This window comes from Ochotona curzoniae, unplaced genomic scaffold, assembly GCF_017591425.1.
Source record: "Ochotona curzoniae isolate NIBS_2020 unplaced genomic scaffold, NIBS_Ocur_1.0 contig_908, whole genome shotgun sequence".
NCBI classification, from domain to species: Eukaryota; Metazoa; Chordata; class Mammalia; order Lagomorpha; family Ochotonidae; genus Ochotona; species Ochotona curzoniae.
In genome coordinates this window covers 3,783,834-3,811,776 of record NW_024466607.1, presented here as the reverse complement: position 1 = coordinate 3,811,776, position 27,943 = coordinate 3,783,834, and the positions used below count along the sequence as shown (strand labels likewise).

Below are 27,943 nucleotides of genomic sequence, written 5' to 3'. Positions count from 1 at the left end.
GTGACACAGTTGGGATTCCACGCTGCTCCTGGGGTTGGTGGCTGCTCGTGGGGTCACTGCCTTTCCCGGCACCTGCACACCCCACTCGGTCTTCGGGCTCTCAGGATATTTCTGGATTGGAAATCTCAGGTCCTTGAGAAGCCCCCATCACCGAGCCTCCAACACAGACCTTTCTGAACGGACGCTGTCTATGGCTGGGGCGCTTCAGTGGGCCTGGCCTTGCTTCTCAAAGCTGGGGAGGGTGTTCCTGTGGTTTGTGGCTGGGGGTGGGCCTTCAGGAGCGCACAGACTTGCTGCAGGTGGGACACAGCAGCCGCCCCTTGGTGACGATGTATGCCCGGCCGCTCAGTGGCTGCTCGCAGCCCTCACAGACAAAGTGCTTCCGGTGCCACGCCAGGTCCTCCACGCGCTGGAAGTCCTCTGAGAATATGATCTGGGAGCAGGGAGGGGGACATGCGTGACTTCCATATGTCACTCAGAAGATATGGCAGCAGTGGCCACTGCTACGGGGTGGGCTCCTCCTGTCCCCTGCCATTCTGGTTGTGACCTGGTGGGCCCTTGTGACACCTGACTCAGACCTAAGGTTTAGACAAAAAAGGCTCCTCGTTGCTGGGGGATGTTCTGCTGTCCCAGCACCTGAGATGTTGGGGATGTGTCAGCGGGGGTCCCCTGGGAATGCAGCTCCAAGGTGAATGAGTCACCAGGGGTATGGGCAGGAACAACAGCATTGAGGTCCCATGGGACCAGGAACCCAGTGACCTTAGGCAGTGTCCAGCATGCTGGCCAGTGGGGCCTCAGATGGAGCAAATGGGCTGATGTTCGTCCCCAGCTCTGGGATTCTGGCATCCTCACCCATAGGGTGCTGTACACAGAGGCTTTGGGACATTGGAGAGACAGCCTCGGTGCTGACTGTCCCTCGCTGCTCTGATCCCACAGGGCCTCCCCTTGGCTGTCATGGCCCTCCCTTTACATGTCATGTGGATCCTGGGACCCCAATTGCTGTGGGGACAGGCCAGGTTCCATTCCTAGTGCCATTGTAGGGGTGGGAAACTGAGGCACGGGTCTGTCTGTGAATGAGGACAGTGAGCAAGGACCAGGCTAAGCCCCCATCCACACGGGAGGAGACAGAGGCTGGGAGCACGGTGGGGGTCCTCACCTCATCGCAGCCGGAGCATCGGGGCCGCAGGCTCTCACAGTAGTGGCGGCCACACCAGGGTGCGCCATCCTTCCAGAAGTAGATGAGATCGACCAGCGGCTCGCGGCACTGGGTGCACACAAAGCAGGTGGGGTGCCACTGCTTGCTATAGCCCGCCCTGTCCGAGTAGACCACCGGGCTGTCGGCTGGGGCCGTCCCCTTGCACAGCTCACAGACCTAGAGGGCAGGGAAGGACACCAGGGCAGGAGAGGCTGTCAGCCCAGTGCCAGGAGTCCACATCCTAGCCCCACCCCTGCATGGCCTGGGGCTGGTGGCTACACCTGTGTGTTCTGTTTTTAGTAAAATAGACTGACACTATTGCTCCTGGTGGGTTGTTCATGAGGATTAAGGTGATTTACTGAGTGCAGTGTCACCCATGATGCTCATAGGACCCAGTGCCCAAGACCCCCAGAGGTCCATGTGAGCGCCAGCTGATGACATTTGCCATGAGAGAAGCAGACACTGAGTGTTAGAAATGCAAGAGTTCAGTGAACACGCCACCAGCACTTCGTTCTAGGATGTCAGTTATTTCTAGAATTCTCTACTTTCCCTGCCCGTGGGAATGCTGGCCCCAGAGGCCATGGCTGTGGGATGTCCTGACCTTCAGTGCTGAGAAGGTCCTGCTCTCCTTGGTGGCTTGTCTTGGGTCTGCTGTGGTGGCAAAGAGCTGGCTGATGCAGTGTCATTGCCTGCCCCAGAGCCCAGCACTCTGTGCCCCTGGCTGGCAGCCCTCACAGGAAGTCATCTGTTCCCCCAGGGAGAGCCAGCATCTCTTAAAGAATTGTTTGTTTTCCTGCCTAGAGCCAGCAGAGTTGAGATTCAGTGGGAGGCGAAGCTGGGACAGGAACACGGGGCAGCTGCATTGTGGGTGCTCACCGAGGTCAGCCGTCTGTGACCCTGGGCAAGCCCCACTGTCATTGGTAAGGTCCTGAGCTGAGGAGGAATTCCTGTGTTTGCACTTCCATGAAGTGAGATGCTTTATCCCCACTGAGGATTTATTTCAGTCCCTAGTACACTTGTGCTGCACCTTCGTCAGTCATGACACCTTGAATTTCATCAACACAAATCTCATGGAGACGTCTCCATTTTGTCAAGTGAAGCATGTTTTCTGGAGTTTGGCTCTTGGCTCACAAAACCTAAAATACTGCTCACTGTGGAAGATGCTTGCTTACCCTGAAGTTGAGTGATAATTGTAACTTATTGAGCACCTGCTCTGTCGGCCCAGGCAGCGGTGGCTGTAATGTGGGCACACAAAGCTGCTGAGGCATACAGTTAGAGTTTAAACATTACCTAGTCTTAACTTACATATGTCACATTCTCTCAGATGCTGAAGGAGGAATAAAAGCTAAGACGTGAAAAGCTGTGTCCTGGGTACGGCGGTTCTCAGTGAGCTTCCTGACAAGCAGCACATGGGCTCCTGGGGTAGCCAGGCATCCTTCCAGAGGCCTGGGAGCAATGGAGTTGGAAGACAAGCTTCATTGGTGCTCAGGACCTGAAGCTCCTGCCGGGTGTCCATAATGCACACTTCCACAGTCACGTTGGGTACCCTTCATGCACATGGGGTCCAGTGGTGTTTAACACTCAGATAAACTCATCCTTCCCACGTGCATTTCCCATGATCTTGGTGACATCCTGCCATCCTGGTGACGGTTCTTAGAGCACACACACTCTGTCACTTACACCCACAAGAATCACTGGTGAGAGCTCCTGCCAGTGACGACCAGGCCCTTGCCCTGCACAGGCTGCGTCTCCTCCGAGTCTGTACCAGGAGAAAGAGGCGAATCGGGGGTCCCTTGGCTTGCTTTGTCTGGTTAGCGAGATGGCAGAGTCTGTTTGAGGTTCAAGTGAGCTTCCTGTCCATCTGGGACCTTTGTTTTAAGGAATATCTCTAGCCCCTGTCCTTCTGCTTAGGCGGTACTTGCTGTGGGTTCTCTGGGTTACACCCATGAGGGTTCTCTGGCCACTACCATGAGGATGCAGTGGGGCTGTCTACTTGGGAGTCCAGAAGGAGACAGGGACAGAAAGGCCCCTGGGCTGGAAGGAGCATCAGCAGGCCGCTGACCACAGAGAGGATGTGTTGGGGGAACCCAAGGCAGGGGCAGTAGTTTGGTGGGGGTGGCATTGGCCGGTGGGGCCGCCGTGGGTTCTGGACACTGGAAGTGTGATATTCTAGGGGCTCATGAGGACAGCAGAGCTTTGTTTCTGGTCACAATCCTGGGTTAGTTCCTGAGTTGCAGTGGGTGGCCTGCGTTCAAAGCCCAGTTGCCTTGAGCTGTTTATCTAACCCTCCTATGCCTCACTACCCCCTTCCGTCAAATGGGGATGTTGATAGTGGCGACATGACGTCAGAAGGTTGTTGCATGTATTAAATGAGATTCTGAGATTCCTGGGCTTTTTAATAGGCTCAATTATGATTGGCTAAAATCTCTTGTTTGTAAGGGCTAGAGCCCTAAGGCCCAGAGGGCTGAACTACCCTCCCAAGACAAGAAGGTGGGCGGTGTTGGAGGCCTGGATTTCCTCCTGTGACACCGGCAGGGATCATTGCCTACCTGTGCAAGGCAAGGCCTGGTTCTGGGGGTTCAGCATGAGCCCCTCCTTCAGCCCCCGAGAGGATGGAGGGGCTCCCCCTGCTCCCAGCCCTGGTGGGGCCTCAGGGTGTTGATGGCTTTGTTAGAACTGAGGCTGCCCCTTGCCCTCTGGCATCTGATAGAAAAGTCTGGGCACGGGAATTGATAAGGCCCCCAGGTCTGGGACATAGTCGGGAGCCAGTTTGAGGCCTTGCTATTGGAAGGCGCCAAAACATGACCTTCTGTGGCCGCTCGGCACTGATGACGTCACCCTCTGGCTCCCTTACAACAGAGGCCGAGCAGAATCCCAGGAATGCTCCCACCCGAGACTGCATTTAAGACACCTCATGTGGCCAGCCCCAGGGCCCCTTCCCCGTGACGTGGGGCCTGCTGTGGGGTCAGAGCCAGCCAGGAAACATTTCCAGCACTGGCTGCATAACCTGGCGTGCAGATTTTGCCTCAGTCCCCTGGGAGGGCAGGTGTATGACCCGCCTTGCGGAGGGTGGACGGAGAGCCCACGTCTTCCTGTTCCTGCTGTGTGGCAGCTAGAAAGGTGCTGCAGACTGCGCACATAGGTGCAGGTGAGAGCTGGGGCGTCCTGAAACAGTTTTGTTGTTGTTGTTGTTGTCATTATTCAATTGAAAATAATTCTTGCTGCTATCTCCATGCTGGTAGAGTGTAGCACTATTTGCCAGGAGGTCTTTGTAAGACAAAGCTTGGGGTGGGAGAGCAGCAGGCAGGCTCTGGCAAGGTACCTGGTGTGATAGTTGGTGAGGTCCTCCTGTGCCTTACCTAAAGTGTAATCATGAAGCAACCATCTCGAGGCTAAAACTATCTGTCACAGTGCCTCTTGATCAGCTCACAGCCCCTGGGCGGCAGCCACCTCCGGCCCATGCTTGTCTTGGGGTTCCGTAGGAATACAGTGTGGCTGTGTATGGGGTTTCCTCTGCGGCAGCTTTTCAGCTTCATGGGCCGAGCTGAGGAGTGACTCTAGATTCCCCCATATCCCCTCCTCCTGAGCCTTCCAGATTCAGTAACTGTCCTGGACTGAAAGAGCCACCCAATGTGCGTGAGTCAGTGGGATCTTACACAGCCCCCCAGGGAGGAAGAAGAGTGAGGGCCATGCGGCCACATGGGAAAGTATTTATAGCATACAGAGTGGGATGGAGGGAATTTTCCTTGGAAAAAGATCTCCTTGAGTGTTGCCAACAAATTACTCTAAGGTGGGGAGGAGGCAGCTCTTGGGGGCCTGGTAACCACGGTGACACCGGGCAATGGCAGGTTCTTCCCCATGCCTCCACCCGTCCTGGGAGAGAGGGCTCAGGGGGCAGGCAGGGCCAGTGGCTGCAGATTGCCCTGTGCGATGGCGGGAAAGGCAGCCAGCCCAGGCTGCAGTCAAACACCTACTCACTCAGACACTTCCACATTCCCAGTTGGTCCACCCGGCCGCCAGCTGCAGAAGCTTCCATGTGGATGGCAGACCTGGGACGGAGCTGCCGCGCCCTCCCCCGCTCCTGCATTCTTGTGGGGAGATGGAGGTGCAGAAGCCAGACTGCTGGCCGGCCCCTGCTGTGGGCTCTGAGCCCCAGATGGCATGGCCCTGCCCATGGACAGGGGCACCTCTGTTCTTCCCCTGCACCAGAGAGGTGGAGGGGTAGGGCGCGGGGGTCCTTGTGTGGCAGTGGTCCTCACGAGTGAAGCAGAGGGGACGTTAGAGGCCGCGTCCTCACTCTGCCCGGGTGTGGAAGGGCGGAAATTCCTGGGCAAGATGACCAGACCCAGGGAGATCTGAATATTGAATTTCCGAGAAAATATGCAGTCTGCGGCCTCCAGACTTGGGGAGAACTGCTAAGAATTGGGGCATGATGACCACAGGTGGTGTGCAGGAGGGAGGTGGGAGGTGGGACGTGGGGGCTTTGACCAGACCCGAACACGAGTGCTTGCCAGGCCCTGAAGAAGCTGCCTTGGACAGAACCGGGGTGCTGCAGTGCTTAGCACATGGCAGGAAGGCTGTGGCAGCACCACATGCTGCCCTCACCCCGGCCAACACAAACACACACGCATGTCCTGGCTGGGTGGGGCCTGCCACCCAGGCCTTGTGCCAGCACTGCCAGGCTCCAGGGAGCTGGGCTGGATGCTGCGCCCCTGTCCCCACTGGCAAGCTGGTTCCCTCCCTGCTATGCACGTCCCTCCTCTGCCCCCGGTACATTAGTCCCAGCCCCACTCACTGCTGTCATGGAGCCATGGACACAGCGACACAGTTGTGCTCTCACCACCTGCAGGCCCCATGCTCCCAGCCTCCAGGATCCAGCTCAGGTCACACACACATACAAAGTGCTCTTACTGAGCACCTGCTGTCACATCTGTGAGATGACTGTGTCCTTGAGTGCGGACCAGATGGCCAACATGAATCCACTAAGGGCATAGTTAGCCCCTGTGCGAGGACAAGGCCGGTGAGGAAGCATTCATGTTCCGGAAGCCAGCCCAGCCATCATGTTGCTGTCCCCAGAACCCTGCTTGTTCCCATGCCGGGGTGCTTGCCCTCGACTGGCTCCCAAAGCCATTTAGATGCTTCCCAAAGTCCCCTGGGAGGAGGAAGATGGTGCAGCAGCCTTTGCTCCAGTTCCAGGCTGGACAACTATGTGAAGCTCATGCAAGGATAAGAGCCATCTCAGACCGGCTCGCTCATGGGAATGGCAGTTGGGAAAAGTCCCAGTGGCATCAGCACTCCTTCCCATCTGGCACCCTCCAGCAATGAGATAGCAAGGGCCTCAATGATGAAAGCCCAGGGCAGTCTCCACTCTGAGGACATCACCCTCTGATGGCCTGTGTCGCCCATAGCAAGTGCAAATGCCCTCCCTCTAAGCTGTGACAGTGTAGTCACCACAGCTACCTCCTGCATGTCTCTCAAGAATGGTGACCTTACATGTGTTACTTTACTAGAGCTCAAGTGACTGAGCAGCAGGTGCATGCTCAGTGCCAGCCTGCAGGGGTGAATGCAGAGCCCAGCCACCCAGCTAAGTCCTCCTGTGCCTGAGCACCCACTGCTGACCTCTGATGAAGAGACACTCACGTATTCCACATCCTTGCTTGGGTCGCCCAGGCTGCCGTTGGTGGTGGGTGCTGCTGGCTCTGCACCTTCTGGCTTTTCCTGCTGCTTGCCCTCCTCCTTGGGCAAGCCACCCTGGCCAGGGAGGGCCACCTCTCCCACGCCGAGGGCCTCACTCTTGTACTGCTTGACAAACTCCTCCATCAGGGGCAGCTCGGCCTCTGACAGTCCACGGCAGCGGGAGGGGTCCTGGTCATAGATGGGGAGTTGGTGCATGAGCTGGCGCCGGCGGTAGTAGGCACCCTCGGTGCCCGTCACGGGCTGCTTCTCCTGGGGGATGAGCTCCATGTACTGTAGACCCTAGAGAGGAGGTGGGAAGGAGACTGCGTCAGTGGACAGGAGGGCTGCCCAGAACCCACCTGGAGCCCAGGCTGTGGCATCTTCCCATCTAGTCAACAGCTGGAAGACGCACAGCCTTTGTGCTTTACCTGGGCATGGCAATCCGTGCCCATCACAACTGAGAAGGCACGGACGAGCATGAGAATGTGGGAGAAGCCTTGGCCCCTGTCTGAGTGTGCAGGAAACTCTGGCTCCGTCACAGTGGCTGTTGCCATGCAAGTGTGGGTGTTACAGGTCATCTACACTTTAATCATGGCTCCAGACTTTGATTTCAAAAACATTTTAAAAGGGATGCCCCAGCCCATGGCAATGAGCTGCATTTCTCCTGTTTCCCAAAGCTAATTTGGATGTGATTTCTTTATGTGTGTGAGAATGTTGGTTAAAACGAAGCCCCATTCGGTGGCTCTGTGTCCCCAGTGGTGGTGACAGCCCATGCTTCTGGCATGTGACATGTGAGAGACACTGTTTGCACTTGCCATTGTGTTCTCCACCTGCTCATCAACTGGCTAGTTCTCCACTAGCTGGAGAAACAGCGCTGTCTTCCTGCTGTGACTGCAGTCTACAACCCACACCTGGAATATGAGGGATCTTTAGGAACTCCGTGGAGGGTGTGTGTAATCTACAACCATGCACAGACTTCAAAACTTTGCCACAACTTTCTGAGAACCTGGCATCTCTGGTCTAGAGGCCGTATCACACTGGAGGCCATTGCACCGGCTGCGTGTACTGCTCCTGCACCAGGGGCTGGGGGTCAGAGTCTCAGGGACAGACACGGTCTGCTCTTCAGTTCTCTCCAGCATGGAGCAGGAGGTCACAAGAGGTCATTACAGCTGGCCATACAGAACAGCAAGAAAACACATGGTGGTAGGGTAGGGGACCATGGGGGACCCGTGAGTCCCAGGGAGTGGTAGGAAAGAGCAGGGCAAAGACGCTGGCAGGGAGGCTGTGGGCAGGGCAGAGGCCTGGGGCTGGAGAACACGAGGCTGGTCCCACAGTGCTGAGTGAGGGGAAGCTGCCCCCGGCACAGCCCACACCCTATGGGCTCCCCTCCTCCTCTGCCAGCAGCTCTGGAATTGTGGAACTTCCTGACCCCACGCTGCCCTGGCCACTGTGGAGTGGTCAGCCCTCAGCCTCGTGGCTGCCCTTTTTCAAGGCAGTGATGGCTGTACAGGCTGCAGCTGGAGGAGCATGGACCCAGAGCACAGCCCTGGAAGGTGCCTGCTGGTGTAGTCTCCTTGACAGCACTGGAAGGCTCCCTTCTGGTGTCTGTGGGACCAGGCCCAGCACAGGAACTTGTCATGACACCACGGTTCCTGGAGAGCAGCACAGTGGGACCCATGTGAGGCCCCTGATTCCTGCCATGGGGAGCTGTTTGTGCTCCCTTTCTTGGAAGAACTGAAGTGGCCCCTCTGCTCTCCTGTGAGCTGGCGGTGGACACATCCCAGTTCTGTGGGGAAAATCAGCCTCCTGTTCATGGGGACACCCCCTCCGAGTGATCAGCCAGCCCTGCTCAGAAGGGAAGGGGGATGTACGTGTGAGAGCCGGAAGGCCCTGGGGATTTACACAGACCCCTGTGTCCAGTGCATGGATGCAGAAGACTGAAGCCCAGTCAGCAGGGTTGAATCCACTGCCATCCCCTTCCACCGTCCTAGCCTTGGATCAGGAGCACCCAGGTGCTGTTATTTATTAAGGTAGGGGAGTGGGTGTCTTACCAGTTTCTGGGTGACCCCCGGGGGTGCCCATTCGTAAGTGACGGTATCAAAGGTGGGGTCCTTGCCGGTGGCAATGGGGTTGGTCATGATCATGCGGTTCCTCTTGTAGACCCGGACGCCGTCCCCGCCCTTCACGCGGGCAGTCAGGGTAGAGTACTTGGAGTCCATCAGCAAGCGGCCGATTTTGCGATCGTCTTCCAGGTCAGAGCTCAGGCAGTGATCCTCCTGGCTGCACTTGCACGACCTGCAGATCTTCCTGGGGGTGAGGGGAGGAGGTGAATGCGTGAGATGGACCTTTGGATGAGAGAGGCAGGGTCTCAGCTGGCTGCTGCTGCCCTGCTGGGGAAGAGGACTCAGCTTCTGGCTTTTGCACGCTGGGAAGATCAGCAGCAGGCAGAGACATGAAGAGGCTCTGGGCCAGGACACCACTTTCGAGAAGCAGCAGCCTTTTTGCCAGGCTGCTTGCCCGGGGGCAGTGTGGGACGTGTGGCTCGTGGGTCAGCTGCTGCTGCTGCTGTGCCTTGGGGCCCTGCCGTTGGTTACTGCTCTGGGACCACAGCGGTGGAGCTGAGTGTACTTACGTATTTACTCCCTGCTCTGGCCCTTGACCAAAACTGCCTGCCAATCCCCGCTCTAAAGAACTATCTCCTGAGACCTAGGAGTCTGCATTTCAGCTGCTTGTAACCTCTTTAGCGTGCACCTGAGAGTACAGGGTGGCGTTTTTGTCCTGAGACCTGGGGACAGGATGCTCTGGGGATGGGGTGAGGGAAGGAAACTGGGAAGCAGCCAGTGAGGGTCCTGGGAGTGCTGTGGACAGGTCTCCTGAAGTGACATTGCCAGTGACAAAACAAAACACTTGCCCTCTTGCTGCCGAGGGTAAGAGTGGCGAGGTCCCTGTGCTGCATGTCAGCTGCAACAGTGCCTTTGCTGTCAGAGCTTGTTAAGGGAAGTGAGAGACTGCCAGTACAGGGAGGGCCGGCAAGCGGGCGGAGGGGATTCCAGCCAGGAGCCCAACATGCGTGAGCTGATTAGGCCAGGATGGAGTGGGGTCCACCTGGGATAGGGTATAGCAGGAGTTTCCAAACGAGGGCAGAGCCACCTGGAAAGGTTCCAGATGGTCACATAAGGGAAGGGAGGCACTGCTGGCTCCCAAATGCTGCCCAGAGCAACCCCACACATGAGTAAGGTGCGCAGATCCCTGTGCTGGTGTAGGCCTTAGCCACTACGCACAAGCCCATAGGAGCTGGCACAGGAGTGGGAGAGGCAGAGGAAGCCAGGTTAGCACTGGAGCCAGACCCGGTGCCTTGGGCCTTTGTGACTGGGGCACAGGGACACAATGGGTTGCACATTCTTCTTGTGTACCCTTGTGGGCAGCATGGCATAGGAATGTGCTGGGGAGGGGTCATGGGGTCAAGGTCATGTTCACTGGGCTGTAAACTGAGAAACGTTAGAATTGGCCTCCCAAGGGACCAGTGTGATGCCAGGCCTGACCTCCCATGGGCACAACCAGACGTGGAAGCCACTCCTGCCTCACTGAGATCTCGGGAGTGTGAGGATGCTGTGGGCGAGGTTGTGGAGATGCACAGCACTGGGTGACGGTTGGGTTGACCAGGTGGTCCTGAGCGGTCCCTCCTCCCGTTCCAGTGTGTCCTGCTCCTGCTGGGACTCAGTAGCTGCAAGAGAGCCCCTCCCCTCAGCTCACTCTTCCAAGCATGGGAACCATGGGGGACACTCAGAGGCATTCAGGCACGGTCAGCCTGCAGGTCAGCCCAGCCTGCCCTGAGCTGCCGAAAGGGGAGTTTCCTGTTCAGCCAAGTTGGCTGGCTGTCTGGGCACCAAAATATCTTCCCAGCAACTGGAAGAAAAAAATGGATGTTTGTTTTGGTAGCTACAATGTTGGCTGAGACACCTGCATCCCATATGGCAGAGCCTGACTGAGGCTCAGCTCTGCTTCTAACCCAGGAGCCTGCTGATTTGAGTCCTGGAAGGCAGCAGGTGATGGCTCTCATGACCCCTGCAGTCTACATGGCCCACTTGGGTGGAGTTCCCAGCTCCTGGCTTGGTCTGGCACAGCCCCAACTGTTGTGGGCATTTGGGAGTGAACAAGCAGATGGAAGACGTCTCTGTCTGTGCCTCTGCTTTTCAACCACATACAGTTAAACTCTTTAAAAGCACCCGAGTGGGAGACCCAGAGAAATCTCCGGGCTCCTGGCTTTGGATCAGCTCAGCTCCAGCTGTTGCAGCCGCTTAGGAAGTGAATCAATGGACGGAAGATCTTCCTTTGTCTCCTCCTCTCTGCATATCTGACTTTCCAATAAAAGAAAAATAAATCTTTTTTGAAAAAAGCAGCCACTCCTGCAGGCTCAGTGAAGGTCAGGCAGGATCACTGAGAGGATCCTTCCCAAAGTGCTGCCCACCTGAGAACCCAGACACCGTGGCGCTGGGGGCACCCACGTCCTCCTTCACATGTGCAGGGGTGCCAGCCACAGGGACACTGGGGACTGTGCAGTGTGACAGCCTCTCCCTAGCTGATGGAAGAAGACGCCACAGATCCAAGTGCTGTGCGAGGGCCCTGTACAGAAAGTCTTTTATTTCTACTCTCCACACCCACTGCTGGTGCTGGTGTTCCAGGAAGGGGCTCCCTGCCCAGGGCCCAGCCCATGCTTGCCCACGTCTTTCTGGAGCAGGCCCTGGATGGGCTGGGCTTGCTGGCCTCTACCCAGAAGCAGTTTATGAAGTGAGAGATTGTCCTTCTGATCTTTGCTTCTCCAGGACTCTGCCCTTGTTTTTGATCGGGCCTGCCAGGTGAACCAGGGCTGCCAGCACCCTCTCACCTCCCTCTGCAGAGCCGATGGAGTCTCTTACCTCCATGAGTGTGGCTCGAAGCCCGAGCATGACCCCTTGCATCTCAGACAAGCCACGCCTCTTGCTGCCTGCTGCTGGCCCAGAGACATCTGGAAGAGGAGGCAGAAAAAAGGGTGTTATCCTTCTACACGTCCTGGACAGGATGCTGGACTGCTAAAGGACGCGGCCTGCCAGCAGAGCACTGTGTGGGGCTGCAGCAACTAAGAGCTGTGGGCTGACGCTGCCGGCCAGGCAGAGGGAGGACTGTCCGGGAACAGATGGGGCCATGGGGCAGGCAAGCCCAGCGGCCCCACCCTGCCCAGTGAAACTGCGTGATGGGTCACGCCTAGCCACCTGTGCTATCACAAACAGCAAGGTTAGGGTTACTGGTGAGGTATGATTAAACCAAAGCCACGGGCACAAGTGTGCGTGATGCTGAACGGTGTAGCTTGAAGTGCAGTTCACGCTGTTCACACATGGACAGCTTTGGAAGCCGAGTGTGTGAGGTGGCTTCTGTTGTCCCATACCAGCCAAAGTCAACAGCACTCACTGCTGCTGTGGTCAAGCCCAGATGGCTCTCAGACAGGCTCTGGTGATCAGCACGCCCCGTGAGAGCCTGCAGGCAGCGTGGGGCCCACATTGGCCCTGCTGATTCAGAGCTAGCGTTTTAACACAGATCCCATTCCACTAACATTGAGAGACGAGGTGGGGTAGCACTGGACACAGTGGTCAGGACTCTGCCACATCCCTAACTCTCCCCTGGGGGTGGGGGAGGGGCGGCATCTGGCGCACCTGGTGAGATGAAGTTGGCCTCACATCCTGTGAGCAGTCAGCGGTGTGCTGCGCTCACTGTGTGACCATTCCCAAGCCTTTGTGACAGGCTTGCACTGCAGAGGAGAGGTGCACAGAGGGGTCATGTGTGCCCGCCTCGGCCCTACACGGACGTGACATTGTGGTGCCTGCACCTGTGTCGGGGCTGAGTCTGCACTGCTAAGGTGCAGGGTGCACTTATGCACCAAGCATTGCCATCATGCCTGTGAAAGGCACTTCCTGAGGCCCCCTGGACAGATGGTCCTTAAGATGTATCCCTGTCCTGACCCTCCCAGGACTTCTGCTAATTGTGTCTCATGCATTTGCACAGGCAGCTTTTCAAAGAGGAAGTGGGATTACAAGGTTAAGCTTAGTATGGTACAAAAAAATCTGAAATCCATACATAGTTTTTCTCGTACCGTTCTCCATGCCCGTTCTGAAGGCGTTCACGTGTAAACACAAGAATGAAGCATGGAAAAACACAAGCAAGCAGAGGGTTCATGCTCTGTGGATTGGCTGTGGCGCTCCCCGAGCCGGCTGGCAGAGCCAGACGTCTGCCCTTGAAGCCAGCTGCTCCTGTCACCCGAGGGTGGCAGCAGGAGGTGAGGCGGGCGGGACACTCTACATGGGTGCTGGGAGCCCAAGGGGTTCTGGCTTCTGTCCTGTGAGGACAATTCCAGGGGACAAGAAAATATGTCACCCTGCCAGGAAGAAGTAGACATGGTTCTGAGGCCACCCTGCTGGCTGGCTGTGTGACCCAGTGAATAGTCCTTTGTCCACTCTGTGCCTGCCGCCTAGCAGCCAGACAGGCCCTCCATCTCCCACAGAAAAAACTCTGGCCTTGTTTACTGAGGAGGGTGGAACTCCAGCCAGAAGCAGTCCAAAACCAGAGATGCAGGTTTATAAACAGCAAGCTCTGTCTGCGTGCGCGTACACACACACACACACACACACACACACACACACACACACACACACACACACACACACACACACAGCATCATTCCTTCCCTGGAGCCAAGACCTGGGAAGAAGCTTCTGGAATGCAGCCTCCAGCCCAGCACTGTGTGGGCATTTGCTCAGGATGGCGGGATGTGACTCGTCTGGTAGGGACTTGGAAGGGCTGCACTGAGAGTCCCCTGAGTAAGGGGTGGTGCATGAAGCAGGGCTCCATCGTGGGACTTGTCTCTCTGCAGAGACACATGGGGGCAGTCAGCGCTGAGAGCCGGGGCAGGGGCAAGGAATGTCCAGGGGCCCATGGCACCATGCAGCGTGGAGCTTAGAGAAAACAGCTCCCAGCCAGCTTGCTCCTCCTGGGTGACTTCCTGTCTCATGACTGTTTTGCATCAGCAGGGCTAGTGTAGCTATTTGAAGTATTTACTGTCACTAAAACGATCCCAAACTTGGAAGTCAGGTAGGCCAGTGATCCCCGCAGTGGCAGCTGCCAGTCCACTTGTCACACACTCTCACTTTACAAGGATACCTGGGCTGTGTGATGCCCAGCAGGTGTGACTGCTGCTTCTCCCCAACAGGTCTGAGAGTGGACATGCAGGGCGGGTAAGTGGGCTGCCCATCAGTGCCCAGGGGTTGGGGTGGGAGGTGGTGCCTCCTCTACTCCAGTTGAAGCAAAAAGCGACTCATCTTTCCCATCACTTTACACAACCTCCATAATTCCTTTATGCTTTGGGGGACCCTGTGAGGGAAGGACTTTGATGAGGAAGCTGAGGCCTCCGAAAGGGAAGTGACACCAAAGAACTCTGCTGCGGTGCCAGGCTGTCACACTGGGCAGCTGCTTCTGTTGGATCCGCCATGGTGTTTGTCACCCCAGGCATGGCACTCTACAGTCTGCAGGCATGGAGTCCCACGCCTCAGTGAGTTTTCACTGATTCGAGGAGATGGGTAAGAGAAGCGAGCTGCTGAGGGCACGAACCTTCTTGTGTCGCTGCTTACAAAAACAAGAGCGGAGCCCATGGCCAAGAAGCAAGTCACTCCCAGGCTTAGTCCTGCTTCCCAGGAGTGTGGATTTGGGGCACTGGTACCACAGTTCAGAACCCCTTGTGAAGGAAGGATCAAAGCTGCTGGACCAAGGGTCACTGGGCTTCAGTGACAGGGTCCTGCTTATGTGTCCAAATGTCTCCTGTCTCCACGGCCAGCTGGGTTTGTGGCACTGCACACTCTGTGGGACCAGTGCGGCCCTTCCCTGCAGATCCCCAGGGATGCCCATGCGGGGATGTGTTGTTTTCCAGGCATTGGGCTAGGCTTGAGCTCACCACGGCTTCAGTTGCCCTGTGGGTGCTGGGTGTCCCCAGCCACACCCCAGACCTGGGAAAGTAGGCACTCTGCGGTGGGTGATTCTGATGCAAACCCCGAGTCTGGCAGCCATAGACACGCGTGGGAGTGTGCTGCTGCAGGAGCAACTGTCTCTTTTCTGGGATGTTAGTCCTCAGAAAGCCAAGGGTGCCAGGACAAGTCAGCTCCCCCAAACGACAGAGTTCCCGGGGGTCAAATGAAGGCTTGAATACAAGCATCTCTGAATGCTGAAATCCACACTTTAATTGAAACAAGACACTGCAGTTATAAGCCAGGGAGTGGTTTTCCAGATAACTCATGAATGAAGAGTCAGAAGGGAGAGCTGGGAAGGACTGCACTTGAGCAGGTGAGAGCCACACTTGTTCCTGAGACTGGTTAGCACACAGCTCACCTGGACCGGCACAGAGCACACTCCAGCTCAGCAGCAAGGGGCCAAGCTTGACATTGCCCAGCCTTGCTGATCTCCCGGGGAAAATGCTGCTGCTGCTCCAGGGACCACACTTGGAGTTGCAAGGGACTCTGCCATGGTTCCTAATCTTATGTGCAGATTAGAACTCCTGGGGAACTTTGAAATGCTTCCAAGGTCCAGGCCACATGACAGGCCAGTTTAGCAACCATCTTTGGGGTTCCTCAGGGGACCTCATGAACCCTGTGGCCTCAGCCCGGGCCCTCCTCTGCTCCAGCTTAGACTCAAAGACCCTGGACTTACTGGTTGGGAATCCTTGCTCACTCCTGTTGCCTGGATGCCATGGCCAGGAAGGTGAGAAAGTGCAACCATGTTGGAGAACAGAGTGGGATTTCTGGGGATGCACTCCCAGCAGTGCCACTTCTGGGTGCAGTGCAGTGCACACCTCAGATGCACCTGCATGCCCACTTTCACTCACTCCTTCCAACAGCTGAGAGACACAGCCCCAGTGTCTGTGCGCACAGGGTTGCTGGCTGGTGGGGGGATGTGGCACACTCCCACATTTGACCTAAGGGATGGGAGCACTGGCCACTGGGGAGTGGCCAGGGCAGACAGAGATGCTTCCCGGGCCTCCACTCCCTGGCAGGTGTCCACTGGGGTGTGAAGGGAGCTCCCTGAATGCCTCCAGTGGGACTGACACCTGTTCATCCCTCACTTCCTGCTCCCTCTCCACTGCCCCAAGCTGCAGCTTGTGGCCACGAGGCCTCTGTTTCCCCAGTCTCAGCCCTTTCTGGGGACTTGTAACTCAGATCCCACGTAGCCTGAAAGTGGCTGGCCTCCCAGTGTAATGACCACAGCAGTGCGATGTGCAGAATGTGTGTATGTGTGCACATATGTGTGCATGTTTATGCATGTGACTGCTCAAGCACAAGTGTGCATGTGTGTGCATGCCCGAGTCTGCCCTTGGGCGTTTCTGTCCTCCGTCTGGACAAGCGTGGTGTGAAGAAACCCCTGTGGTGTGGTTCTCTCTCCCTGAGTTGTGCAACGGAGATAGAAGTGCGCAGACTAAACAGAGATTAGTCCTGTGATTGACTACGCAGAACTCTACGATGGAAACTTGGGCTTTGTTTAAAGCTCAATCCTATTTAAAGCAACAGGATGCAAACACAATTGGTGGATGCCAGGCCGATGGCAGAGGGCCCCACTTGGCAGGACTTGGGGTCAGGGTTCACTTTCTGTTACATGGGTTGGTGTGTAAGATTTATCCCGGGGTGGGTAGCAAGGGCTGACTGGAATGGAGAGTCAGGTGGGCCTGCCTCAAGACAGTAGGAGTTTTGGGGGTCCCAAATGAAATGCTGAGCAAATGCTGAACCAAAGACATGTTTTTGTGCTCCTATGTCAGAAATGGAGTTCTCTTTCTACAGTTTGTCCTTTCCAATTTCCTTCCTTCTTCCCTCCCTCGCTCCATTTTTGTTCCTGAAGATTCTTGCTCTAAGGTCACCTGTAGGAGGGCCTGGGTTTGGGGCCCATCACACTCTGAGCTCTCCACAGGGGACGGGGAGCAGGAGGAAGCCAGAGTACCGTGGCATCGCAGTGCCGTGTTCAAGTGATGCTGGCATTCCTGTCACAGCCTGTTGTTCTATCCCGGGTTTGTGTAGAAATTAAGCTCTGTACGAGTACGTGTGTGTTGGAAAACAGTTTGGCTGGGCCAGACAGCTGAGGGCGTGGTGATGGCGAAGCGTGCATGGAGCAGACGTCTCCTGGGCTGCCTTGCCCAGCGCCTGGCGGGGCCCCCGTGTTCCCGGGTTACTATCAACTGGCATCACACAGCAGAGCCCGGGTGTGCTGGGCCAGCCCAGACAGGATTATCTGTGCCCCTTCCCCTTTTCTTTCCCTTCTTGCCGTTTGACTTTTGGATGATTTCACTTCCATATTTTTGGCACTTGCATCAAAAGACGGGCCAAGAGATGATAAGAGTCCAATCAGTGCATTTCTCAAGGATTTGCAACCCTTGGAAAGGCCCCATGTGAGGGACATGGGACAGAAGGGCCACAGAAGGGCCGTGAGCTCATTCTTCCAGTGGGCGCCAGAGGAGCTGAAATCGGGAAGGGGGTGAGAGTGGGGGGAGTCTGGGACACTGCTCAGCCCGGCTCTTTCTTTCCTAAGGTGCTGAGGCTGCGGCCACTTTGCGTAAGAGCAGTAGGGGAGCAGGCAGGTGGTTCCAGGCCCTAAGCTGCGCAGTTTGTGCCTGGGTGACGAGGCGCACGTGCTTAGGAAATCTCAAAGCCAGCAGTCCAGACCCAGCGTGTAGTTGCCTTTGTCTAGCATCTGGCTGGCAGGGCAGCGGCGGCATGGGCTGGCGAGAAGGAACCGGGCTCAGAGGCCACCAGCTCCTTGCTGAGGGCTCATGTCTGTGCACCATCATGCCCACAAAGATGCCAGAGTCTGAAGACTGACCTAGGCTTGGTTTTCCTCTCATGCCAGCTGCCTTTTAACTAGCTAGAAACCATACAGTGTGCAAAGGGAGACCCACACAGCCGGCCTGGGGGCCGAGACATGCTAGTTTGGAAAGTCAGCTTTCGACCCATCAGTGAAAGGACGGTCCTCTGTTTCCACCTCTGGACTCTGTGGCCACGTAGGGTCCCCAGGGGCAGGCGCTGCTCAGCTGTGGAAGGGATCCACCCAGGATGAGGTGGGGGCAGGGGAGGTCTAGTACTGTCTGGTTTTTGTTTTTTCTGTCTCAGACATACTCTGCCACTAGCCCCAAATTGGTCACCTTCTCCAGGGAATCTTATCTGCACATTTACTAAATAGCTTTGGGGAAGTCAGATAAAATGAAGTCCCCCTGGGGACTCCTTGCTTTTCCCCTCCTCACCCCATTTACTAAATGGGAACAAGCAGTTGGTGTCCCTAGGCCTCCCCTCCAAGTTCTAGGCTCTTAGAGTTCATAGAGCGTCAAGTGCAGAACCGTGAGCTCCAGGCCTCCCAGCAGCTCAGCACACCTCCTGCCTCTTTACCACTCGCTGGGTCTCAGTGGCCCAATGTCTTAAGAACGTCTTCCTCTAGGGATGTCACTGGGTCCCTGTGTCTGAATTCTAAATTTGCAGCACGATAACTCTTTCCAAGGACAACACACTTTAATGGGAGCTAATTTTGGAACTTGGGGAGCCTGAGCAAACCAAGTTGTGGATTTTTCATCTTGCTTGCCTGAGTCTTAAAAGGAAACGTGCTGTAAAAGGACAGTACTATTAAAAAACTGAAGACTGTGCAAATGATGCAAGCTGGGAATCTCACACCTGAATTCCTAAACTTGTGTGACAGTGGAAGCGTATACACATAGACACACACACTTGAACATGTATGTACACACACACACACACACACACACACACACACACACACACACACACAGGCAGGAATTTCCCTCACCAGTTCTGCTGTCTCGATGAATTGCCTGCTGTGTTTCACAGTTGTGGCTTTGGCAAAATGTTTTCTCATCTCAACAGTGTCTCCCCTGTTCTCTCCCTTTTGCTGGCGTATGCTGAAATTCACAGTAAATGTGCTTTCTGGCTCAGACATTTCACCCTGGCTTGAATTTCTTCCTGTCGGCTTACCCCAGGTGGACTGACCACACGTGGGCAGGGGCAAATTCTTGGTGCAGGAACATCACAGCCTCAGGGCAGGAAGGACCCCACAGAGTGCACCGGCTAAACTTCCTAAACACCCTGCTCAGCAGTGCACAAACCAGCAGATGACCAGTCAGTGTGCTTGAAAGTCCACCCACTCATGGCCCCACTTGCAGTTCACCTCACCCCACAGATTTGAAATGCAGAATGGGAGCCGCAGGAGCCTGTGACTGCAGAAGATTCTCCCTTGAGTGGATTCTGAATTACTCACTATCCAGCTACCCCAGGGAAGGCGCCCCGTTGCCTGTACCTTGAGCCTGGGCTGTGTCCTCCCACTCCATGGTGGGGGCACTGGCTCCTCGTAGATGTCTACTCATGTGGCTTCAGCCTGCCCCTCTGCTCTCACTGTTCCCCAGTGGCGTTGGAGCCCCTGAAGGCTCTGGGGCCGCAGTGAGGGACCTGCCACCTGGCCTTGCCCTGCTGGGTCCCGGGGCTGACTGCGAGAACTGCCCATGACAGCTGGCCTTGCCCTGCTGGGTCCCGGGGCTGACTGCGAGAACTGCCCGTGACAGCTGGCCTTGCCCTGCTGGGTCCCGGGGCTGACTGCGAGAACTGCCCATGACAGCACACCCGTGATGAAGAGGAAAGGCTCCAGTGACTATGGCTCAGTGGTGGGTGTGTCTATGGAGCCACTACCTTCACCCATGGCCAACCTCCCTAGCACTGGAAACACTGCCCGCACAGAGGCGCTGGGGGTTGCATTTCCTGCATCTGATTCATGTGCATGACATACAACCCCACTGAGTCTCAGTCTTCTCACCTACAAATTGGGCTGGTTGTAAAGGTGAGGAGAAAGGGATGTAGCCCAGGGCCTTGGGTGTGGTCCATGCTGGGTGTGGGCAGCTGACCTTGGGACAGCTGTGCGAGCAGGGCTTCTCCGTGCCCTCCTCCTCCAGTCATGGGCACCACGGGGCTGGAGCTGCTATTGGCAGGGCTCTGAGCAGTAGGGGTCGGTGCTGAAAGCAGAGGAAGACACTTAGGAAAGGGCAGAATTAAGGTGATTAATTGGGCCATTCAGATTTTAGCAGCCTGTTTTATAATGCCAATCAACGAAGTCGGTTCCCTCCCAGCAAAACTCAGAATAAATAGTTGGGCTCACAGCTTCCTTCGGGTGTCTGCGGCCAGCACGCTGTCAGAGGCTTGGCTGAAACTGTAGAGAACTGAGAGGCGCTGATGCAGGGAGCTCTGTGGGCTGGGCCTTCTCAGAATTTCTTGCACTTCAAAGACTGTGCACTTGGCAGGCATTGGAGCAGTTTCTAACACTTTCCTGAGTTCAGTCAGTGTGGCTGAGGAAGGGCACGGCTTTCAAACCTGTGCAGATGGAGCGTTGCCCTGGCCCTGGCTTGGCATAAATGTTCATCAGGCTGTAGACACTTTCCTGAGATTGGGCTCTCAGCAAGGTGTGGTTTTGAATACTTGATAGCTGGTTTTCTGCCGACTTCATGATCAGGTCTGGGCCAGGGACACTACCAGAGTCTGTTCCCCTGCCAGGACTGCCAGGATGGGTCCAGCAAGTTGTCCAAAGTGGGGACAGGAAGCAGAGCTTCCACCTGAGGCCCCCTCTGGGTTGGTCTCTTGCAGAGACACACTTGGCTCAGGGTCTGGGTTGCATTCCCTGCTGTGTCTTAGCCTGGTTCAGCACCATCACCATCACCAAGGCCCTTGCTCTCCTCTCTCTCCTTCCCCACAACTCCCCTGCCGTTCTCATCCTGCTCAGCGGGTACAGCACCAGACAGGGGCCGCACACAGGCGCCAGAGAGGGTAAGGTCTGTGTCGTCCTCCTGTTCCCTCCTGGGGACTGTTTCTGCCAGCAAGAATGGAGCTGCCCTCGCCTCCTGCACTCTTGTTCTCGTTTCCCGACTCCACCCCCTCTGCTGTGTGCTGGGTTAAAGGACAGTGAAGCCTCGTGTCCTCCAGAGTGTGCAGACGGCACTTGCTGACGTCCAGGGCCATGCAAGACAGGCGCGTTCGTGGGCTAGCAGGCCTCTCCTGATCAGTCTGTTCCTGGGGATGAAGACTTGGTTGAAACAGCATGTTCCAGGGCTGAGGGGGAAGATGAGGCGCAGAAATTGGGACAGGGTTTCCAGTACAGAATCACCTGTGCCACAAAGAGGGCTGAGCCTCCATCTCTCTGCTGGCACTTCATCCCTGTGGCCCTCTGCTGGCACTTGGGCACTCCTCACTCTGCAGCTGCTCAGCAAACACTGTGCCGCACTATCTCCCAGCGGGTCTGCAAGGTGAAGTTCACCTGCAGTAAAAGCGTACAGCTTCTGTGTGCTCTTTTCCCCGTGACACGCACACACATGTACACATGCACATGCGTGCACGTGGACACACATCTCTGGTCAGAAACTGCTGTGAGCCGCTGGGTGGGCAAGCATGATTCCGACTTAGGAGGGGGGACACCATTCTGACTTCTGTCGGGGTGGATTCCTTCTCCGACTTTGATGATTGAGTTACAGTGTGCTCTTCCCTGCCTGGCTGCTTCTGTCCATCACAGTTACCATGGCCCATGTTGACCATTTTTTCTTGTGGACATCATGCTGTTTTCCTCTGGGATGGTGAGAGCAGTCTCGGGGCTTTCAGGGCAGGCAGGCTCTCCTGGCTGCCTTACACGGAGGTCTCTGAGGACAGCATTTCAGGTGCTCCAACATTGCTGGACTGCTGACACGGACGAGTGTGTGATCAGGAATATGTGTCTCCATGTGGCTAAGGACAGCATCTAGCATGGCTGGAACCAGGGGCACCAGAGCAGGTGGAGTTTGATCACACACTGAGCGTGGAACTTGGCCAGGTGAGCAGACGTGACAACAGGGAGTGTGAGGCAACGAAGGCACAGGGGCTGGAGAGCTTCCATGACCCCAGCATTCATTTACCATCACGAGAAATGTGACAGGTCAGGCGGAGAGGATGGGAGACAAAGACGCAGTGAGCACTTGTGCTCCTCGGTACCTCAGTTCTGTGTGTCTGTTCCTGGTGAAATCCCTCCCTTCCGTCTGCAGACAGGATTTCCACCATGTCTCCCTCCCGTCCTTGTAGCCTAAGGAGTGCCCCAGTGCTGACCTGCCAAGCCCATTAAGGCCATGTCTCCTGAACAGGAGTACTGGCTGGGTGGGACATGGGTTGGCCTGGCTGGCTGGGGTGGCCGTGGCCCAGGATGAGCTCAGCCCCACCTTCCTTCCACCTCTTCAGCCAGACAGATGTCCCATGTCAGTCACCTGTGTGGTCGGTCTAATACATCAGTACTTAGAAATGCCACTTAGTCATATGGCCCAAATAGCTGCTCTGTTCTTAAGGACTGCAGTCAGCAGGAGCCCTCTCCACGTTCCTCTGTCCTAGGCTGTCCCTGACAACAGCACCACCAAAACACCACCACTTCAATGCACAACCTTCTGACACTACTGCTGATTCCACACAACTGGTCTACCCAGTGCCTCTGCTGTCTTCGCCATGGCCCTGTTTAAGACGTGCTACCTGGGAGGAGTACTCTTACAGAGTACTCTGCTGTTTGGCTGTGGAGCTGGTCAGGCTGGGATGTCTGTGGCAGGGGAAGGGGAAAGGACACACACTCAGGGCGTAGTGGCCACAGGGAGTTTATAACCATAGTGTGTACCTGGTGTGCTGCAGGTCAATACTGACACAAATCAGGACATGCTAGGTCAGAGAAGGTAGCCCATTCCCTTCATTCTTAAAAGTTGTTGAGTCAGGGCACCTTGCTGCTGCACATCCCACACATCCTACTGCCAACAGAAAGAGATTGACCCAAAGGAAGGCCAGATCCTACTCAGCTCTCCTGTACAACAATTTGTCAGTGTGTCTCCATGCACGGATCTCACAGAAGTTTCCAGTGACTGAAAACCAAAGGTTAAAGGAAGAAGAAAACCATGGATGAGCACTTGCTCCCCTGTCCTTCCGGAACCTCTCCATCTTTTTGCCCTGGGCCATCTCCCATAGCCTGGGCTGTGGGGTGCCCCTGCGGGTGTGCACAGCGTGGCGGCAGGACACGAGTCAGGGCTGCACTGGCTGAGCTCAGCGGAGCGTTTCCTGGAAGCCGCAGCCTGGGCTCTCCAGGCTTGTGTCTGAAGTGTTAGGATAATTTGTGTGACACCTTTAAAAAGCTATCCTCATCAAGCCTCTTGCCAGAGAGCTCCTTGCTGCTCAGGCACAAGGCCAGTAGTGTTCTGGGATGCGCCTGGGACTGGTGTGGGTGACAGGATCCCCTGCTGGTGACCACACGCCACGCAGGTCATGGGTCAGAGGATGGCCACAGCAAGGTCACTGAGTTAGGGAAGCCACAGCGGGAGCCGTGTCCCTGGCAGGAGGGGCACCGAGAGGCTCCGTCTGAGCTCCTCCCTCACTGCTCTGCACGGCATCCTTGCAGCTCAGGTCCCTGACATGCCAGGGCAGGTCATATGGCCTGTGCCCGCCTAACTGGGCTGCTTTTCTCTCTCTCCCTGGCTGATCTGGTGCTGGGAGGAAAAGAAACCACACAGACAGCAAGAGGAAGAGCAGACACTCGCCTTTTGGGGCAGCTTGTACAGGGGCAGGCGTCTCACGGCATGGAGTGTGTTGGAGCCAGGAATGGCTCCGAGTCATGGAACGGGTTCTGTTTGTGAAGATGCTGGCCTCCTTATCTAGGAATTCTGCTTAGATGTCTGATCAATGTTTAGCCACTGACAATCCTGGTAGACCTAGGAGACCTGACTTGCTGGTGACTCTGTCCATCACACCTGCCCAGGAAGCAGGTTCTACAGCCTCTGCAGCTCTGTGCTTCTTCCCTGCTGTACCCCACAGAAGGCCAGCATCCCCAGAGGCTCCCATGGAAGTGGCTGGGGCCCGCACCTGCTGAGAGTGGGGCAGCTGGTAGCCAAATCCTTTCCCTGTTGTCAACAGAAAGGAAAGGGCCATGTTTCCAAATACAGGCCATCAAGAGTGACAGCTGTCTCCCCCTCCCCGCTGGGGTGTCAGGGGCTCTGGCAGACTCTCCCAGGAATGGGGCCTCTGGTCTCCTCTGCTGTAATCACTGGCTGTTTGGGAGACTGTCTCATGCAAAGGAAAGGTCAGTGGGTGAGGGGCAGATGGAAGCCTGGGTCTCCGCTGTACTACGTCCCTTCCCAAGGCAAGTGACCTGCCCAGAGGTACAGTCCATGGTCGCTGTAGTGACTCCAGCCCTCTGCTAGAGTGAACACAGCTCTGGAGGCACGGTGGGGATACTTGGACCCACCTGGGTCTGTGACTTGCCACGGCTGGTCTTTGTTTTGTCACCTGCCAGTTGATGTGCACGTGTGAGTGAGAAAGCAAGCACAGCTGTCCGTCTCAGGTCACAGGAGTGCCTCCTGTGCAAGGAGTGTGTGTGCTGCAGAAGGGGTGCAGTGGGATTGGCAGGATCGACCAGGTAGACCCCTGGGTGAGAGCTGACTGATCCTCAGCCCCAGCCCCACCTGTCCAGGACAAGGACCTGCCACGCAGGTACAGCGATGGCCTTGCACTTACTCCTGAGACCCTTGAAGAAGGCCTGGGTGGCTCTGTTGTTCGTGCCCCTTCCTTGAGACACAGCTCTCCTTGGAGCCAAGCTTCTCACACACCTATGGGCAGGTCTCCAGGGCCTGGGCTGTTATGATCCATAAGTGACAGCTTAATTTGTTTGCAGATAAAGGGAGGGAGCCAAGGACAGTTCTGGAGGAGCAGTGTTTATGTTGGACGGGCTTGCCCGGGCAGCGTGCCCAGGGCCATGCACCCTGCAGGAACTGGAGGCCAAGGCAGGAAGGGCTGAGCACAGAGGTGGGGACCAACCTGGAAGCCAGGAAAGCCAGGGGCGCTGGCTGAACACTCCATGGGTGTGGCGCCGTGGGGGCTGGGGGCGTGCCAGAAAGCTTCGGAGCCATGCAGCTAGCGTGAGGGTGCAGGGGTCGCTTTGCTCTGATCCTGCCTCAGTTTTCTTGAAGTGGGCTCCTTGGCACCCTTCTCAACAACCTCTCAAGGTCTGAGCTTCGAGCCCCTTGCCAGACCTGCTTCTCTCTACCCCAGGGATGACCATTCACCCCTCCTCTGAGTTCCGAAAGGGCCCCAGTTCTCTGTGGGCAGGTTCCGTGTGTGCTGGCAGAGCAGGAAGGCGAGGCCTGGGTATCTGGGCTGAGGCACGGCTGTGGCTCACACAGACAGGCTCTGCAGCGTGGACACCCCTGAGCAGGCATCCTTCCAACAGCCACGTGCCTGCTGGGAGGTGGCACCATCACCAGAGACAGTCCTGGGGTTGTACTGCTTGGGCTGTTAAATGGCTCAGCCCCTCAGGGGCAGAAGCTGGGCTGCTCCCCCCCCCCTTGCTTCTCCACGAGCCCAGAACACAGACCCGCAAGTTCTAAGCTCAACTGCCTGCACACAGCTAGAAAGTGGGGGAGCTGCTGGGATTTGGACCAGACGTGAGGCGGCGGCTTGTCTGGGTAAGCAGCCTCCTTAGCAAACAGTAGAACACAGCCCCAGCAAGGGGAACGGCATTTGGCCTTCGAAGCCCCATGTCACCCAGGAATGCTGGCAATTCCATGACTTGCAGAGAACGCTCTGTGCTAGTAAACTTCCCTTTCCTACCCAGAAAAACAAGTGACAGCCCAAAGGCAGCCAGCAGGAGTGTTCGGCTGAGCACGAGGCAGGGCGATGGAGGAGCTGACTCGGAGCTTGCCTCTCAGGGCCACCAGGCTGGGACGAGTCCATCCACCTGCCTGCGGCTGGCCACTAGGCTTCCCTGAGTTTGGGATTTCACATTCTCTCTTGGGGAACGTTGATTCCTTTGCTGCCACGGGGAGTCCTATGGCAGCTTTGGGCACTGGGTGGTGGAGACTGTCCACACAAAGCCATCTGTCATTTTGCAAATACGTCATTTACTGTTCCTGGAGTCTGTGAAATTGCTTGTAAATGTTGAAGTGTGACTATGCATCATGAGAGCAGATGATATAAAGCCCCCTACTGTTGGCGATCTGAGAGTAGATACACAATCAAACCTTCTTAGTAAGCAGCATTTTAAACAGCACGGCACCTAAAACCCACGGCCAAGACCTGCAGCATGGCCAGCCCAGTGTACACACCAGTTGTGTGCACCGGGTACTGCACACGGTGGTGACCTGGGTACTTGTTAGCGTTTCCAGGAGCATTAAAAGAAAATCCACCCTTTTGTCTGTGCCTACTGCATTCTTTCTCTAAGCCTGCAGTTGGAGCTCAGCAGACCATCAACCCTTTGCAGGCCAAGGAAGTTGGCACTGGAGAGCGACAGAAGAGCATGTCCCACCTCTAATCCGTGTCATCACACTAGCCTTGCAGAGGAGAAGGAACACAAAGCCCCATCCGAGCACTGCCATGGACCCCCGTGGTATCTTAGCCAGTTGGCAGCTCATCCCAGCACCCACAGCATGCTGTCGCCCTGTCCCCTTACCTCCCCTGAGCTCTGGGCTTGGAAGGTCATCCAGATACACAGGTCTCCCTCATTACTCACACAGTCAGTGTGCTCCAGGACAATGCCCTGCTGGCGGCTGCACAGGCAGCCTCGGGGACCCGCTGAGCTCCTGGATGCCCACTGTGCTGCAGCCCAGAGAGCACAGAGACACGGGAGCCGAGGTGCACGGCCCTGAGGGCTCTGAGCACCCGTGGACAGGCCATACGAAGGAGCAGCTGTGGGAAGGTGTGCTGGCCCCCTCCCCCGAGCAGGCGGTTTGTGTGTATTTTATTATTATAATTACATTCTCTCTCGCTTGCTTGCTCGCTCATTCTGGCCCACAGATGGTGCTTAGATGGCTCTGCAGGACTAAACTGCCCCCCATCAGAATTTCAACAGTGACTGCCCTGGGAGAGGGGGTTCTGTGAGGTGAGTCCCACGGTGTGCAAGAGGCGACCAACTGTGTCCGCTCCTGTGTATATGCAGGTAAAGCAAGGTGCTGGCTGCTGGAACGCCAAGAGACGCAGGCCCCTCCCGCCTTCTCTTCTGCAAGCCCCTCTGGGCTCAGGGCCAGCTCAAGGCTCCCTGGTTGGAACCACACAGACCTGGGGAGAAAAGTTGCCTGGTGCGAGCCTCGGCAGTAGCACAGGAACCCTCTGGGGGAAAACATGGAGCCCAGCGCGACAGCAAACACCCAGCTCCCACCACAGACCGCAGGAATGCCAGGAAAAAAAAGTTTTGCCCGAATTCCGTTTAAATGCACATCTTTCCCGAGAGCTAAGATTCGGCACACAGCGCTGGCTGCTGGAGCCCAGATTCCCACCGATGCGCAGACCCGCCCCCTTCTCTTTACCTCCAGGGGCTCTCTGCGCACAGCTGCGCACAGATACCCACAGGGCCCCGAGAAGAGAAACTCAGGGGCGCGGCAGCCTGCTCCCCACTCACCTTCTGAACTCCAGGGCGAAGATCCTTGGCCATCTTGGCCATCTTTCAGGAGGCGGGGAGCGCTGGGCTCAGGGACTGTGCACGGCGCTCCGGCACAGGTACCGGGCGGGGTTGTGGAGCTCGGGGGGGCCACAGTCGCACCGCGCCTGGGAGCTCTGCCGGGCGCGGACGCCGCTGGGCCACTTTAATCAGCGAGCGCGACTCCCTCTAAAATCGTACCGGCCAATCCGCGCGCGCGGCCTCTCCTGGCCAGCCAATCACAGCACGAGGTTGCCCAGCCCCCGACCCACTCTCCCGCCCACCCTCCAGGGCCAGGCCGATGGCTGGGAGCCCAGCGCTGGGCTGACGTCAGGGTGGCCAGCGCAGTCCGTGCCCACGCCCTTCTCCTGGACAGGGCGGGACTGCGATCCTTTCAGGTCAAAGGGAGATCAAACGCGAGGGCTGAAGTATTTTTAGTAAGCTGGGTCCAGAAATAGAGGCTGAGTAGGGATCCCCTGCCCACCCCAGGCCCGACTTGCTGGCATGGGGCCAGGTGATGCCAGAGACATGGTTGCTTTTTACACGAATTTTCTCCAGGTGTTGGGGTACCTTCTCCCT

General features: G+C 56.5%; 1 protein-coding gene across 1 annotated transcript; it reads right to left on the bottom strand.

The window, feature by feature from the left end:
- LMCD1 (LIM and cysteine rich domains 1) lies at nt 1-27,388 on the bottom strand. Its single transcript, XM_040994881.1, has 6 exons — nt 27,347-27,388; nt 11,788-11,876; nt 8,923-9,178; nt 6,836-7,171; nt 1,157-1,372; nt 1-433 (listed from the first exon to the last, which is right to left on the bottom strand). The coding sequence occupies exons 1-6, from the start codon at nt 27,386-27,388 to the stop codon at nt 275-277; spliced, it is 1,098 nt and encodes a 365-aa protein (XP_040850815.1). The 3' UTR covers nt 1-274.
- Between the last annotated feature and the right edge of the window lie 555 nt (nt 27,389-27,943).